We start from the raw sequence: 15,794 nt of genomic DNA, 5'->3' as shown, positions 1-15,794 counted from the left end.
TTCACTGCCTGAAAGGGGGTGAAATCCCCACCCGTGTCTGGGAGGGAAGTGCGGCTCTTCCCGGGCTCACCCAGGCTTCATAGGCTATTTACCCCCACAGACTAGCCTCAACGGTTAAAAGCTCTCAAGATTTTTACACCAGGCAAAACTGAAAGACATTTCTGTAGATGGAGCACTTTCTCAGGCTTAAATTTTTTTGCCTACACTCAGCCAGAGGGAGAAAAGAAACAGGACTCTACAAAGCCCTGACCCTCACCACTCACAGGATTAGAATGACCACAGCAGAAGATGGCCCTTCACATTGCAGGATGTGAACAAAATAAAGATGCCCCAACAACAGGCACTCCCAGACACAGCGCTCAGCAGTCTTCTGCACAATCACAGTTGTGCAGCCCTCAACACCTTCTATTTCCAGAACACTTCATCAGCCCAAAAGAATCCCCCTATCACTAGCATTCACTCCGTAATCCCCCTCCACCCAGCCCCTTCCAACCATCACCTGCTCTCTGCCTCTGCATGTGCCTTTTCTGGGCTTTTCAGATCACTGAAATCAACAATATCTGGCCGTTTGTGTCTGCTTCCTTTCAATTAACATGCTGTTAGCAAGGCTTGTATATTTTGAAGTGGCATCAGCATCTCTTTATTTTTTATTTTTTTTGGAAACGTTAAAGATTATTAGAAGGTGGTAAGTACTATCAAAAAGAGTAGAGTGGAGCATAAGTGATTGTGTTTCAAAGGGAAAAGTGTGGGTTGAACAGTCAGGGTGGACTTCCCAAAACAGGTGGCATTTTTCATTTTCCTCTTTTTTTTTTCTTTTTTATTCACTCTTACGTGTGAATAATGTTCCACTACATGGAGATACTACATTCTGTTCATCCATTCAGCAGCTATGTATGGACGAGGTCCAGAAGAATGAGTGTAAGGGGTGACTAGCATGGATGGCATTTAAGCAAAGGGCAAAATGTGTTTTCAAAAAAAAGCCAACAAACAGAGGCGCAAGGAAATTCAGTGCGTTTCTGAGCAAAGTGCTTGCTTGCTTCGGCAGGACTACCGTGCAGGGCTGGGGCGGATATTGGCAGGAATCACGGTGAGGGAGTCACCTGAGAAGACATCCCACTGCAAGCAGCTCAGCCAATCCTCCTCCCTCATCCTGTATTGTTAGAGCAATGTTTCTAGGTTACTCTTATTTCAATTAATAGCATTTAACTGCACGTCTGATCATCACCATCAGACCACATTACCTCCAAGTCACAGAAAATCATTCACTGACCGGAGCAGCACCAGGACATAATGGTGATGGATTAGGGAGTCCTGCAGCATTCCAGCCTGCAGGCACAAACCCCACATGTGCCCTGGTGATGTCCAGAAAATAAAATGCATGGAAATATCTCACTGCTGGAACACGACAGCTGCCCTCAAATTGCCCGAAAATCATGCTGGCAAAGCACTACTCAACCTTCTCAGTACAAAAAAAAAAAAAAAGCTAAGAAGGCAAATTTAGGCTCTTCCATTGAAAACCAGCAGCCACCACTGCCAGTATTTGAGCTGGAATGCTCCTGACTTTGAAAACCACTGCGCAGTTACATTTCAAACGTGAAACTCATATATATATACCACGTAGATGATATTGCAGTAGGATTTTTCTTTTCAAAATTTCCAGTTGCAAAATTAGCACAAGAAAGTTTATGTTTAGGCTTTAAAAAAATCAATTATCCTCCATTTTCTTAATTTTGAACTTATTATTATTTTATAAATGGAGCTATGGTGCGTATTTAAAACCTTTTGATTTCTGAAAACAAGATGTTTATGACCTCACTATTTCAGAGCAAACTTTAACGATTCTTTGAGAGGTGGGGCCTGGGGTGCTCACTAACAGCTCTTTAAATACTGACAAGGATGTGCTATTAAGTAATACAAAGGCTCTAAGTCCACATTAGCTCAGAAAGCAAAGAAACCACACCAAAGACTTCCTTAAATATTTTATATATTCCTATTCTTTTGAATATTAAAGCTCTTAAAACATATGATTTTTTTTGAAAAAGACAACAGCTGTAATAATTTTCCTCTCACCAAGAAAGCAATCTTTATCAGGAATAAAAACCCCTATGGAAATCGAAATGACAGGACGTTTCTAGCTAAGTGAACATCCAGATCTGAACACAAACCTAAATCCTATCAGATCTCACTCGAAGGAGCTCTACAAAGGCCTGGGCAACCCTGGAGATTAGCTCTTTTGTTCCAAATGTTGGCTGAGCTAAGATAATCACACTAGGCATGGAAAGAGAGAAGAGGAATGTCCCCCTGGCAGCCTCCATCAGTTTTCTTCCAGCCACAAGGTGCCTCTAGGGCAGCCCCGCTAACAAGTCCCCCATAAGAAAAGCCGGCATCCACACTGCCCCTGCCGTCCCCAAGTAGCCCCGAAGCCCATATCCCAGCCTGTGAATGGTCTTCAAATGATCCCCCAGTTGGTGGCACCCTCCACCTCTTCCCCGCTACACACACACACAAAGCCACGACAGCCTTCCCAAAGCACAAATTTGATTACATCAACCCCACTTCAAACAGTTCAGAGGCTCCCTGGTAGGGTTCTAGCCCCACCCCAGACCCTGCTCGCCCAGCCTCATCTCAGTACATAGGTCCCCAGTGACCTCAGGAGCCCCCTGACCTGCTCCTACTTCCCACTTGCCTCCAGGTTCATTTTGACTGTTTCCCAAGGAAGCCTTCCCTCCCTCCAACCTCCACAATTTGTTCCTCTCTTCCTAGAACATTCTAGGCTAACTGACAACGCTAAGCTCTCAAGAAGCAAATACATTTTGCTTATTTATGTGGCTACACTCTCTCTCCCCTAGACTCACTGAAGTGCACGTGTTATGAATAAATGAATGACGGGTTGGATCTCAAAGGGACAGACATACCTGCTCTCGCCCGTCCCGACCCTTTTGTCTGTAGTATATCAGAAGCAAAACCAGAAGTACCTTTCCTGAGGGTCACTTCTGTTGACACCCTTCACTGCCTACTGTGTCAGTTCTAGTAAAACTCAACTTCTTCCAAAGCCCTACACCCCGGACTCTCTCCAGTGTCCTCCCCAGCAGGGGCTCCCTCCACCCTGGACCGCACAGGGCACTCTCCCCGGGTCCCCACGCCAAAAGCCTCCAGGCCTCTGCCCGGGCTGCCCCTGCGATCTGAGACACATTCTTGACTCCTTCTCCTGGCTGACTCTTACTCTGTCCTCACAACTGAATGTACAGCCCATTTCTTCCAGGAAGTCCTCTCTGATAATGTCCTTTAGGTCTTGTCTGGGCTCTATCTATAGCAGCAGTACATGGTGACCAACTGGGTGTTTGCCCGCTCCTTTGAGACCACGAACACTTGGGAACCACGTGGGAAGGAGTGAGAGATTACAAGACAGGTGGGGGAAGCAAAAAGCAGAAATCACAGCCCAAGTCCCAAATTCAAGGATACTTTCTCAGAAAAAGGTATAAACTATTTCACACGTGTGCAATTTGGCTACTATTTTTGTGGCTTGTGGACAGCAAGAACTTGGTGTTCTAGCCCAAAACCCAGGTTACATGCAAAGAAATGTATATATTCTTATCCAAAGGAAACCAGAGCTGCTCAACAACAGTTTTCATTTAGAACTGAAAGGAAATTTGATAAAGGCAATCTCTCTCTCTCTCTTCTTTCTTTTCTGGAATCATATAATTTTAGAAGTATTTGCGTGACTAACAGACGTCTACAGCCCGTGATTCTGCACTGAAGTGTTTGGGGCTGAGGAAGCCCAGATTACATTCACTCTGTAAATGCAATCACACCAACACACTGATAGGTGCCGTGAGTGGTGGAGCTGATGTTCCAAAGCAGGCAACATTATTCTGTAAGAGAACTCTAAATAGAAAGTAAGAAATGCAATGTCCTGTACTCAATTTCATTTGCTATATGGGCCATTAACTGATAGTATATTTTGACTAATGAAACCCAAAAATAAATTGTCAACGTCGATTTTCTTCATCTGACCGTTTTATGCTAACATCGGATATTAAACTCTCACTCCATATGGAAAGCTCAGGCCTATGCTGCAGCACAGATACATCCCGAGGAAGAAAGCCGACCAAGGGAGAACTGGAGAGTTTCCCTTCAGAAGCTGCAAAGTCTGGTTTTGCACCTGTACACCATTTGCAACCACGTCATCATCAAAGGAGTTAGACGTTACCTCTCTGGGGCGAAAATCACTGCGTGCTTCAGAACCATCAAAGAATGCTGAGCTTTGTGAAACAGTCCAGAGGCGCTTAAATCATACTTTTTCTGAAAGGCTCCAAAACTGACCCACTTCACCATTCCAGGTATAACAGGGAAGTACTGGAAACAGTAGAGAGAACATGCCCTTGAATTCTGACAAGGCCCTGCTTGAATCCTGCTACAGCATTTACTAGTCACTAAATGGACCAATTCTTTAACCCCTCTGAGAAGGCTTCCCAATCCCCAAAAGGGGGCTGTCAGCGCCCACCTGGGAGGCATGGATGTGAATGCAACACGCAAGTAGGGCGGCCGACTGGTACCTGACACGGGGCCTGGCTAGTTTCCCTCCGCTGCCCTTTTCCCCCTTTAAACTTGCACTGTTCCCCCGGTAACGATCAAGCCCCCGGAACAGACTGCCCGTATCTTCTGTGTATCCCTGGATACATGCCTTACCCTTAGGAGGCCAGAAAAACAACTGCCTCCTCCCAAGTCACTAACAATGTTCTTAAGAGTCTGGGTATTTTTAACTCTATTTTTCAGGGAGACTATTCCAGAATTTTGCAAGCACCATTCTCCAGGTTGGCTCCCCTCCCAGTGCCCATCCCTTCTCACCTCAGATCCTCTGTCTGACTGCCTTCTGTTCATGGGAAAGCGAGTCCGGTAAGGTGGGGCTCCCTAGACCTCCCTCCCTCCCTCACAGGTGATTGTGACTAACTTCTCCCCATTCCTCACTGCAACTCTAGCATCTGAGGAGTCTACCCTCCCGTACCCTGCAGACTCTGCACCTTCCCAAGACGCACACGTGGCCACGACCCTCCCTTCAGATTTCTTCCTGGCTGGCCCTGCCCAGCCCCTGGCCCCTTAAGGATAACTGGCATTGCTTTGAAAATGGCAAACGCCACTGACTGACACACCAAAGCTGTATGGTCTGGGCTTTCCTCCAACCAAGACACAGCCCTGCCCCCCCTCAGCCTCAGTCTGCAGCTCTCGAGATGATCTAATTCACATGCAAGGCTGTGAACACCAGCTAAGAATGACGACTCCCAACGTGTATCTCTAGTCCGGCTCCTTCACCTGAGCCCCAGGCTCATCGACCCGAGTGCCTCTTTGAAGTCCTAATTTGGATGACAAATGGCATCTTAAAAATGCCTCATGTCCACCATTTACTCTGGAATTCCATTCCTGGCAGGTATCTCCCAGACTCCCCATTTTAGTAACAGCCCCAGCACCCACCGAGGTGTCTGAGGTCACATTCAATTTCCACTGTTCCCTCCCCCAGGCCCTGCCCTGGAATCAGTCCTGTTATTTCCATCAATAAGCCCATCTCAACTGTAGTTCTGTAGGGACCATGGCCGGAAACACACAAGCTCACAGCATGGTGCACTAACAGTCCTCCGTAGGGTGCTCCCTGGAGGGGGAGGCATCTCCTGCTGCTGTTCACCTCAGAAGGCACTGGATTCTCACACAGGAGGCCCAGGAGAAGGGACTCAAGATTTTCCCGTGGTCTGAGCTTTGAAGGGCCCGAGGTCTGGGGGAGCTCCTAATTAGCAGACACACTTGCCAATGAGCAGATGAGGATGGGGGAATCCACACAAGGCTGTTATCACTTCAACTCATGGGCTCTCAGGAGCCACGGGAAAGGCCTGTGTCCAGTGTACAGCCCAGCCATCACAGATCCCAGCCTGCATTTGCCAACCCGGACAGCCTAGACTCCATCTACTTGCGACACTTACTTCTGTTCTGTTCCCCACCCAGAATGTGATGGACTCATTCAGATATTCTGGCCTGTCTCAAGAGAGACAAATTCAGTGAAAAATGAAGTGTCCACATTTGGACCAGAGCATGAAAGGAGAAACAAGGCCTCATGGTCAGCATGATGGTGGTGGCCAAACCCTTCCACCGGGTGAGATGAACCATGGTGAGGGTGAGAATCCAGGGTCCTAGGTCGGCCAAATCATCTTCCTTCACGGTTGTCTGGGGTGTTGGAGACTGACTACCACAAACTAACGACACGGCTGTCAGTGGTGGATGTCAGCTGCAACAGAAACGGATTCAACTCTTTACTGCCAACATGGGTTAAAAGTAAAGGCCGGGGCAGGGAGGTCTGCACGGCTGCTGAGGCAAACCACAGACCCAGCTCTGAATGCCCACTGGCTGGAGTAGAGAGGAAGCTACGGCCCTTTTAGCTGTCCCTGTGTTCAACAGATCCAGGTGAGCCAGCTACTTAGGAGAAGGTCATGTTGTCCTGATACCCAGAAAAACCAGCCTCGTAAAGGGAACAAATAGTGTCATGGATTTTAGACCCAATTCTGCCCCTTTATGAAGGCAAAGTAAAGTAAATGGCACGGGGAAGTTGAATGCAAAAAAAAAAAATTAAAGAACCAAACGGTGACCGCTTCCTCCAACAGCGTCCCCTGCAGCTGTCACCTCCGTGGCGGCCACTTCATCATGACGGCCAGGAAGCGCCGTCATGCACGTCACACAGCGACAGCCAGGAACGCGTGCCGAGCACGTTTGTGTAAAAGCAGGAATCGAGCAAAATGCTGCAGAGTTTGACCTTACAAGTTTAAATACTCCATGAAAAGAATCCCTGAGCACCCGACAAAATCAATTCGCATCTTACTTCTTCAAAACAATGAAACAAATTTAATAAGGGCGCATTTGTCACCAAATAAAAGGAGGACCAAACATGTTCCTCAAAAGCAAGGATTTCAACAGGTATCAAACACCAGTGGGTGATGAGCTAACAAAGCAAATATTCCAAAAAATTAGAAAATAAAAAATGACTAAGATAATAGATGGATCAAAACAGCTGTTAAGTTGTTGCTTTTTAAAGTGATGGAGACTGTACGGAGGGCAATATGGCTATTTCCAATGCAGGGTGTGCACAGCCCACATTTTCAGAAGCAACAACATGCTCACTGGGCAGTACAAGTGAAAAAGGAGTAAAGAAAAAGGAAAAGAGGAACAAGAGAAAATTAGAATCACACAAGAACAAAAATGATTTTGACTGCATGTACAAGAATTTATGTGAGTGTGTGAGGCCAGGGACGCGGGGATGGTGAGGCCCAACCTCACCTCCTGCTCAAGGGAAAGCAGGGGCCTGAGGGGAGCGGCGCTGCCGGGGGACCACAACGTGTTCAGCTCCCCTAACCAAAATTCGACCTACAAGCGTCTAGGCAGCTTTTGAGCTACAAATTGTTGTCGCATTTCAGTCTGGACCGTTTTACTCACTTCCACCAAGAGTAGCAGGAGAGAATGAGGCTCTGCTCCTGCACCAAAGCATTGTTTAAAAAATTAATGACTGTGGAATAGTAAAAGAAACAATGGGGTAAAAGTGACTGGAGGAGAATTTGCTTGACCCTAGCTCACTGGCCGCGTTATCTCAATGACGTTCAGATGCTGGCTGAGCCCTTATGGTACCACAATAGACAGACCCACAAGGAGGCAGGTTTAATGCGCTGAACCACTGTGGGCTAAGTACACATCCGGCTACTCCGCCAAGTCCCAAGGGCAGAGTTCAAAGGCAAAAACAAGCTGGCATTCTCTGGTGGGTCTGCAGACTCAGAGACAAGCATTTGTTGAGCAAAAATATCACCAGTGCCTCCTATGACAAAAGAAGTGGCACTGGCGTGGGGGCTGGGGCAGGGCTCCAGGCTTCCACTGCTCACTCACCACTCTGCCCAGGGGGAGAAGGTGGTCCCTGCTTAGGTTTCGCTGATGCACCTACCTTGACTAATGTCTGGGGCCTCAGCAGGAGTTGACAGGTGAGGTGAACAGAGCCAGACTCTGTGTAGCACGGTGCTGGGAGCTATGCCCTCAGCAGTGCCCAGGCTCCTAAACATGTCAACTCATCTCCAAGAAGCAGATGGGGAGTGCGAGCATATAGATCACAGGGCCCTGTGAGGACAAGTACAGATCATGGCTACGACATGCCTCTCCTCTTCCTTAAGCCATAGAGGTATTTCCGGGGAGGAACAGAAAATTCATCCAGAGCCTGCTAGGTGGGCTCTCGCAGGTGGGACTAGTGTCCCCTGTGCTTCTCACTCACAGGGCTGGTCTAGACATTCTTTTTATCAATTCTCTAGCATCTTCTCCTCCAACTTACCAACAACCAGAAAGTAGGATCTGATCTTAGGTAAGTTCAAGAATCACAGAGCACCACCTCCAAAGCGGGCCCGGTAGCACATGCCAGGTCTTCTGACCGCCACCTGTGGGACCACCATGAGCCCTCTCCAGACTCAAGGACCGAGGCCGTAGGCCGGGGGGACACAGCTTCCCTCACTCACCCCAGCAAAGGGGGACCGCGTCTCGGCAAAGGCATCTCACCCTCTTCAGCCCGAGGGACAACACAATAGATATATGGGGAAACAGAGCAGAAGGTGGGGGGTAGGCAGCCCAGAAGAGCTCATCTGTACTTCCGAGGCAAAGTGGGGCCATTGACTTAATCACAGGGACAAAGTGGGAATGAACATTTCCCTGCTCTGTCCCATACACCGTGATACGCCTTTCCCTGCATAAGGAGTTCATTAGGAAGTCCCTGGCGGTGTTTCTGATGTCCTAACTTGGCATGGTGGCTGTCGGGCAGGAAGAGACGGCCTGAGCTGAAAAGGTGCTGGGCCTGGGAGGCAGGTGACAGCGGCTCCAGCCGCAGCTCAACCAGCGCCTCGTTCTGCCTCTCGGGGCTCAGCATCTCATCTATAAGCAAAGGGATGAGCATGTACCAGGACAGGCTGCCCAACAGAAATGAAATGAGAGCCATGTAAAGAAAGTTTCCCAGTTGCCACGTTTAAAATTTGAAACAAAGAAACAAACCAACAAACAAAAAACAAATACTAGAATGTGATTTTAAGAACAGATCTTACTTAATCTACTGTATGTAAAATACTATTATTTTGACATGTAATCAATATAGGAAGTAAAGAGATAGTTTATGTACTTTTACTAGACAAGCCTCAGCGTCTGATGTGCATTTGACCTACAGCACATCTCAGCTGAGTCCAGCCTCCTCCCCAGTGCTCCTAGCATCAGTGGCTTTGGCTACTTTATTGGACAGCAACTCCAGGGGTCCCACCATGTTCCTGGCTGTAAAGCGGGAGTAAGTGTCCACACTAACCCTAAAAGGATCTCTCTGAAATAAAGGCGGATTCACTTTGAAATGTCTGGAAACCGGCGGGCTGCATCTCCATCCCCCCTTGGCTACAAGATTGACTTCTTCCTTGCTGATCCCTTTCTGGATGTAGGGAAGCAATCCAGCACACAGCCAAGGTGGACTGGCTTCCAGGTAAACTTACCTGCTGTCTGTGTCCAGTCCCATGAAGTCCTCCTTCTCAAACGGGATGTAGGGAAGGGGGATCTTGTCCCCAGAATTCTTGGGGCCACCATCCAGCCACTTGGACTTGAGCAAGACGAAGAGTGACTCAGTGAAGTCCTCGATCCTCTTCTCCACCACCCTGCAGTACTCTTAGATTGAAGGCAACGTCGGTGCGCGTCTGCTCGGCTACCTCCCCATGCTGCACAAAGACAAAAAGCTGAGAGTCATTAAGCGATGTGCCATACAGCTCCTCTGCATGTGGAGCTTCTCGAAGGCCTTGGCAGAGAGACATTCGGTAATGGTGACAAGGCCCACGACCTTGGGGTGTTTCTGGAAGACGCTCCACCGATTCTCGGGCACATAGCGGTGCCTGTAGTGGATACAGAGTGTCCACTGGGAGCCACAAGGGCTGATATGGCTAACCGAGGTGAGTAGCTGATAGATGCAAAAGAAATTCTCCTCTGAGATGATCTCTATGGATTGGACCACAACGGGACGAGTCTGGTGGTCCTCAGCACACTGCACGTAGTCAGGGATGCTCATGTTGCAGGCCCTGCCGAGAGGGGGAGGAGATCGAGGTACATTCTCTGCTGTGTGCTACGGGCCCATCTGGGTTGCGGTGACCTGGTGTGTACCAGCCAGAAGACAAGGGAAGCCAAAGCAAATCCAAGGGTACAGTTTGTCCTCAGAGTCTGCATATGGCTACTGTAGCTCGATCACATTACCCAGCTTTTGGTCTAGGCTTCCTGCCTCTGCAGAGAAAGGTCATTTCTTATTTTCTATTTCCAAGCACCTAGCAAGGCCCTGATGCAAAGTCACTGCTCAAAAATGCTGAATAAAGAAATGAACAAAGGAAATGCTTCCCCAACCCCCTTCAGCAGAATATAAAGAAAAGGACCACAGTAGGATCAAAAGATCTGGATTCCTATTCAATTTATTTGAACTCCTAAGCTTCATAATAATGGATAAGGAAACTTGCCTTGGGGTAGAGGGTATTGTTCATTGGTAGAGCATATGCTTAGCATGTACGAGGTCCTGGGTTCAAACCCCAGTACCTCATTTTAAAAATGAAACAAGTAAATACACCTAATTACCCAGCTGAAAAAGTATTTTTTAATTCAAAAGTCAAAAAACACCTTGCAATTGACACAACATTGTAAACTTGACTATACTTCAATTAAAAAAAAAAGCCTTGCCTTACAAGAATATATCTGGATTACGGATGTTTGAAAATGTAAAATGCATAGGGTACCACCTGCATAAAAGGAGGTGACTGTACACATGTTCTATCCCTCCTTTATGAGTTATACTTCCTTTGGGGGGGTTATAACCTCTCAGAGCTAATTTTCTCAGATTAAAAAATATAAACATTACCTGATTCTCAGTACTGCTGAAGAATCAGATAACTCTATGAAAGCATCTGACCCACAGAGTTTACTCAATAAATGTTTGTTGAATGAATGAATAAACAAGCAAAGTGAATGCTGCTCCCTGCCACAAACCATCATAATGGTACTGCCTGGAAATCCCAAGCCCACGTTCACCCAACTCTGCATTAACAATGTGGGTGACCTGGACAGGCCTGCGTGCTTCTCGAAGCCCCAGTTTAATCGTGAATAGAAATAAGGGCAATAACACAAACCTCAAATTGTTAGTGAGTCAGTAATGAATTGTACCCCAACACTGCAAGATGGAACCATTAAGAAAACTGGGCAAAAGGCCCATAGGCCCTCTCCATATAATCTCTTACTACCACATGGGAATCTACATTACATCTCAAAATTAAAAGTCTAATATTTTAAAGAGGTTATCGAGGTTAGGTGAGCTCACTGTCTCAAATAAGGAACACACAGTACAAATAGGACAATGCCCAGCCCATGAGATACACTCAGTTAACATTCCCACTGAGCCCACTAGTCCCTCCAACTTCAGAGCAAGAGGATGGGTCCTCGTGGCAACAGGCCACAGCACCTGAAGCTAACAAAGCTAATGGTGTCCACTTAAAAGAGCCCCTGTCACCACCCTTGTTCTAATTCTCTATTTGTAATTTTTTTCTTTTCATTAAATTGGAACTCCAAATTGCATAGAATTCTTACCAGATATCATGATGGCAGCCCTTCAAAACCTGACCACAGAGATCATGATGGCAGCCCTTCTTGGTGAAACAATAAAATGAAAAGCCATTTCCACAAGACCTCTGTGTAAATCTACTAGGGAACTTCATCCTGGACTGAGGAAGAGGACTGGGGAGGAGGGGGTAAACTGGGACACGGAGAAATATGGGCCACCTGTCCCACAATGGACTTTAGACTCACCCTCACCCACCAGGAACGTCTAAATACACACAGACAGAGTGCTATGGACAAGAATTTTTTTTAAACAAATCCCTGAATCCCTAGCAGATCTTGTTTCTACCGAGACACAAATGTCTTATTTGTATAATGTTTCACAGAAGCCTTAAAATATTATCACCCCAACTTGACACATCAAGAAACTGAGGTAGAGAAGTTTATCACATTCTACAAGATTAGAGAGAGGCCACGTCAGACACCGTATTTAAATCCAAGTCCCTGCTCCGTTGCTCACACTAGAAAGTGTCACATACTGCCTCTTTCCTGCCCTCTCCCTGCAATAAATCTCTGAAGAGTCTTTTCTGTGTCACCTGCAATCAAAATCACATCAATTTTTCACAAAGAGCTATGTCACTCCTTGGAGGACATACCAAAATCTAAAGGGTTGGGTTGAGAGGAGATATTTGCATTTTCTGTTTCTCAAAGGAAACATGGCTTTAAAAGAAACTGAAAAGTATTTATCTAGTCTAAGCGCTCATTGTGCACAGAAAGAAACGGAGGCTCAGAGGAGAAGAGGAAAGGGCGTTATTAACAAATATTGCCTCAGTGCAGCACTAAGCCAGCCCTGGGCACTTCTGGGGGAGGATCTGGAAGGCCCAGGAAAATGAGTGTTAGAAAATAGAAAGAGAAGAAGAATATAAGGTCCCGTCTCTACACCACCATACCATGAATTTCCACCAAATTACCCAGTATGGGTGCAGCCAATAGTAAGGTTGTCTAAACAGGTTATTGAAACCTGGAATTCTCAACCATAGTGGAAATTCCAGCATTTACTGTGCTTTTTTCCCAGTTCAATCATCAATTCAGTGGGCATTCTGTACCAGGGACTACACGAGACCTGGAGTTCTCCCAAATAAAGATCTCTATTACCACGTGTGCAAACCACATAAAGGCAACCAGAAGAAAAGCGCCCACAGATAAGATGGAATTACTGAAACTGAAAGCAGCCAAAGAGCATATATTACTAGGAAAAATGGTGCTCCTATAAATGGACTCATGGACATAGAAAGCAAACTGTATTTAGCAGGCAGGAAAGGAGGGATTAACAGATACAAATTAGTAAATATAAAATAAATGACAAGGACCTGCTATATAACACAGGGAACTATATTCAATTTCTTGTAATGAGTTATACTAAAAACAATCTAAATCATATGTATATACATATGCATATGTTTATAACTGAATCTCTGCTGTACACCTGAAACTAACATTGTAAATTGACTACACTTAAATAAAAAATAATTTAAAAAATAAGTAAAAATAAAAGCAACGCCATTAAGAAAAAATAAAAGAACACTCTAATCCCCTTAGCTGTAGGTGGTGGAGAATTCTGGTTGTAAACACCAAGTCCACTGGATCACTCCAGCAATGGCTGTCACTCTTTCTGACCATCAGAGAGTCACTTGCTTCACTGAGGTTTCTTTTCTCTTCTGTGAAAGGCTACAGCTGCAACTAACGATGTATAGAATCTCATCATTCACAAGCCCAACAAGTAGTGAGGACTTCCCATGGGCCAGGCTCTGGACAGAGGAAAATATAGGGTCCGAAATATATTCATGGGTAGAAGAAGTTTGTGCCATAAAGACGTTAATTCTTCCTGTTTTGATAGACAGATTCATTGCAATTCTGATTAGAATTCCTACCAGATTTTTCTTGGAATGTAACAAGTGAATTTATGGTCAAGATTAGCCAAGAAATTTCTTTAGAACCACCACTGGGGAGGGGTGGATAGGTCATTAATTTCCACTGCTCTTTCTGAAGTGATAAAAACGTTCTGGAATAATAATGGTTGCACAACTGTGAATATGCTAAAAGCTGCTGAATTTTACCATTTAAATGGATGTACTTCATGGTGTGTGAACTATATCACAATAACGCTGTTATATGAAAAAATATTTCTTGACAAATATTTTTCTTTTTATACCACTAGTCTGTCCCACAATTTAAGAAAAACAAAAAACCAATACAAACCAAACTGTGCCAGGAGTTCTTTAGGACTGCAATATCCCTGGGTCTCCAAGGCCTCTGGTGATGCTGTTCCTGTTAACACACACTAGCTGGGCTGGGCTAGCTAGGGACTGTAACTATCTTTTTAAAATTGACTGTCACACGTTTCACCCTTGGAGAGGGAAGGAAGGAGGATATCACAGCTTCATGCCTTCAGCTCATTTTTAACAGAACCAAGCCCTGCTTTCACCACTGTTAATCCCTCTCACTATAAAAACACGTGACATCAACAAGCACCGCCATCATAACACCTGAAAGTGTTCAAGATACTTACCTGCGGCAGAAACACTGAGGGAGGAGACAGAAGCTTGCTCAGCACTGATGCTCCCTTTTCCCGACTCCACCAGGTGAAGCTGGGCGCTACAGCCAGGGGCTCTCAGTCCGGGGAGCAGCACACACGCCACTGAGCTGGTCCTGAGGGAGGGTGAAAGGGAAAGGAGGGCAGCCCTAGGGGGGAGGGAAAGGGGGGGTGCGGGCTGCAGCCCCGCTCGGAGGCCAGCCCCAGCCCCAGCCCAAGCCGCCCGCCCCGTCCGGGTGTGCAGACCCCGCCCGCCCGGGACACAGCCCGCCCAGTGGTGGGGACGGGTCGGCGGCCTAGGAGAGGAAGCCCGGGAGGGGAGGACTCGCGGGCGGGAGAGGGGAAGCGGACGCCAGCCGCGGACTGAGGGGAGCCCGGCTGGGTCAAGAGGCGGCAGGGGCACACCTGGCCCTGGGCAGCTGTGGCCGGGGCGCCGGGGCAGGTGGCGCGGGCAGAGGGGTCTGGCCCGAGCAATCCAGCTGAACACACGCTGACTGGCGCCCTGGGGGGCTGTGACACGCCGACCGCCCTCCCGCAGCCGCCTCACCCCTTTCCCGATATCCCCTCACCTTGCACTTCCACAGCCAGAGGCCCCGGCCCCAGGCAGTAGCCAAAGGCCTACAGGGCGACAGAGCTGAGAAGCCATTGGGGCCGATCCCCGGCTCGGAGCTGGAGCTTCCAACCCGCGGTCCAGCTGGCAGCAACTGCGCATGCGCAGGAGGGCCAGCGATCCGCTCTGGGTCCTGAGAGAGAAGGGGAACCGAGGGAGGGAGAATAGGGGAGGAGGAGGGGAGGCGGGGAAAAGTGGAGGGAGACACATGGACAGGAGGAGCAGAGGGAAGGCAGTTATCTGGAATTGGGAGGGGAGTAACAGAGATGGGGAGAAAGCGTTTTACCTCTTGTGGCACCCCGAAGGAGGCAGCAGTCCTGCCTATACACCCTTCTCTTACCCGTCATTGCCCACAGCTCATATTTTACGTCCCTGGCCCAGCCCTCCAGCTAAGGTCTCTGCAGAAACCCTACGGGTATCATACCCGTTGCCCCCACAAGGAGCTAGATTTACTGTTGCTCAGGGAACCAAGCACCCGCAGGTGTTGTTTCTCAGAACTACCTTGGGAAGAGTACATATTCCCCTTTTACACGCTGGGAAACAGGCAGGCACGATCTCTGCCTTAGCTCCACTGTCCCAAATGTTGGGCTGGCAGGGAGCGGGAGGTAAAATGTCAGAGCCCCAGAAGGAGCAGACTGCCTGAGTGTTGGTGTAGAGTCCCCATCCCTCCTGGGTAAACCACACCCCAACCTCGGGGAATAATCAAGGGCTCACCATAGGCCCCTGTGTGTGGGAGAGCTGCCCTCAGTCCCAGTGTCCAACTTGCTAGGTAGGTAGAAGTGTTATTGAGTCCAAATTCATTCTCCTCAGTGCAGGACAGGCCAGGAAGTTGGGAGACCAAGTGTTGGGACATGGAATAGCAAGTTTCTGTAGACCTAGATGGCAAACTAATGTCCTGGAAAACCATCTCCCCAAGTCAGAATTCAGACTGCTTTCCTATGTGCTTGGTTTTTGCAAACTTCTTGGTGTATGAAT

The 15,794-nt window shown here is 47.5% G+C and overlaps 1 protein-coding gene across 1 annotated transcript in view; it reads right to left on the bottom strand.

The window, feature by feature from the left end:
* The window catches only part of LOC140695134 (uncharacterized), a 31,199-nt gene extending 15,632 nt beyond the window's left edge, over nucleotides 1–15,567 (bottom strand). The window contains exons 1-4 of the mRNA XM_072958031.1: nucleotides 15,534–15,567; nucleotides 14,779–14,952; nucleotides 14,186–14,358; nucleotides 9,531–9,749 (exon numbers count right to left, since the gene is read on the bottom strand). Of these exons, the coding sequence (XP_072814132.1) occupies nucleotides 9,531–9,749; nucleotides 14,186–14,358; nucleotides 14,779–14,921 (535 nt within the window). The 5' untranslated portion in view covers nucleotides 14,922–14,952; nucleotides 15,534–15,567. The remainder of the gene's footprint in view (nucleotides 1–9,530; nucleotides 9,750–14,185; nucleotides 14,359–14,778; nucleotides 14,953–15,533) is intronic.
* Between the last annotated feature and the right edge of the window lie 227 nt (nucleotides 15,568–15,794).

This window comes from Vicugna pacos, unplaced genomic scaffold (genome assembly GCF_048564905.1).
Source record: "Vicugna pacos unplaced genomic scaffold, VicPac4 scaffold_152, whole genome shotgun sequence".
NCBI lineage: Eukaryota > Metazoa > Chordata > Mammalia > Artiodactyla > Camelidae > Vicugna > Vicugna pacos.
This window is presented reverse-complemented; position numbering and strand designations above follow the sequence as displayed.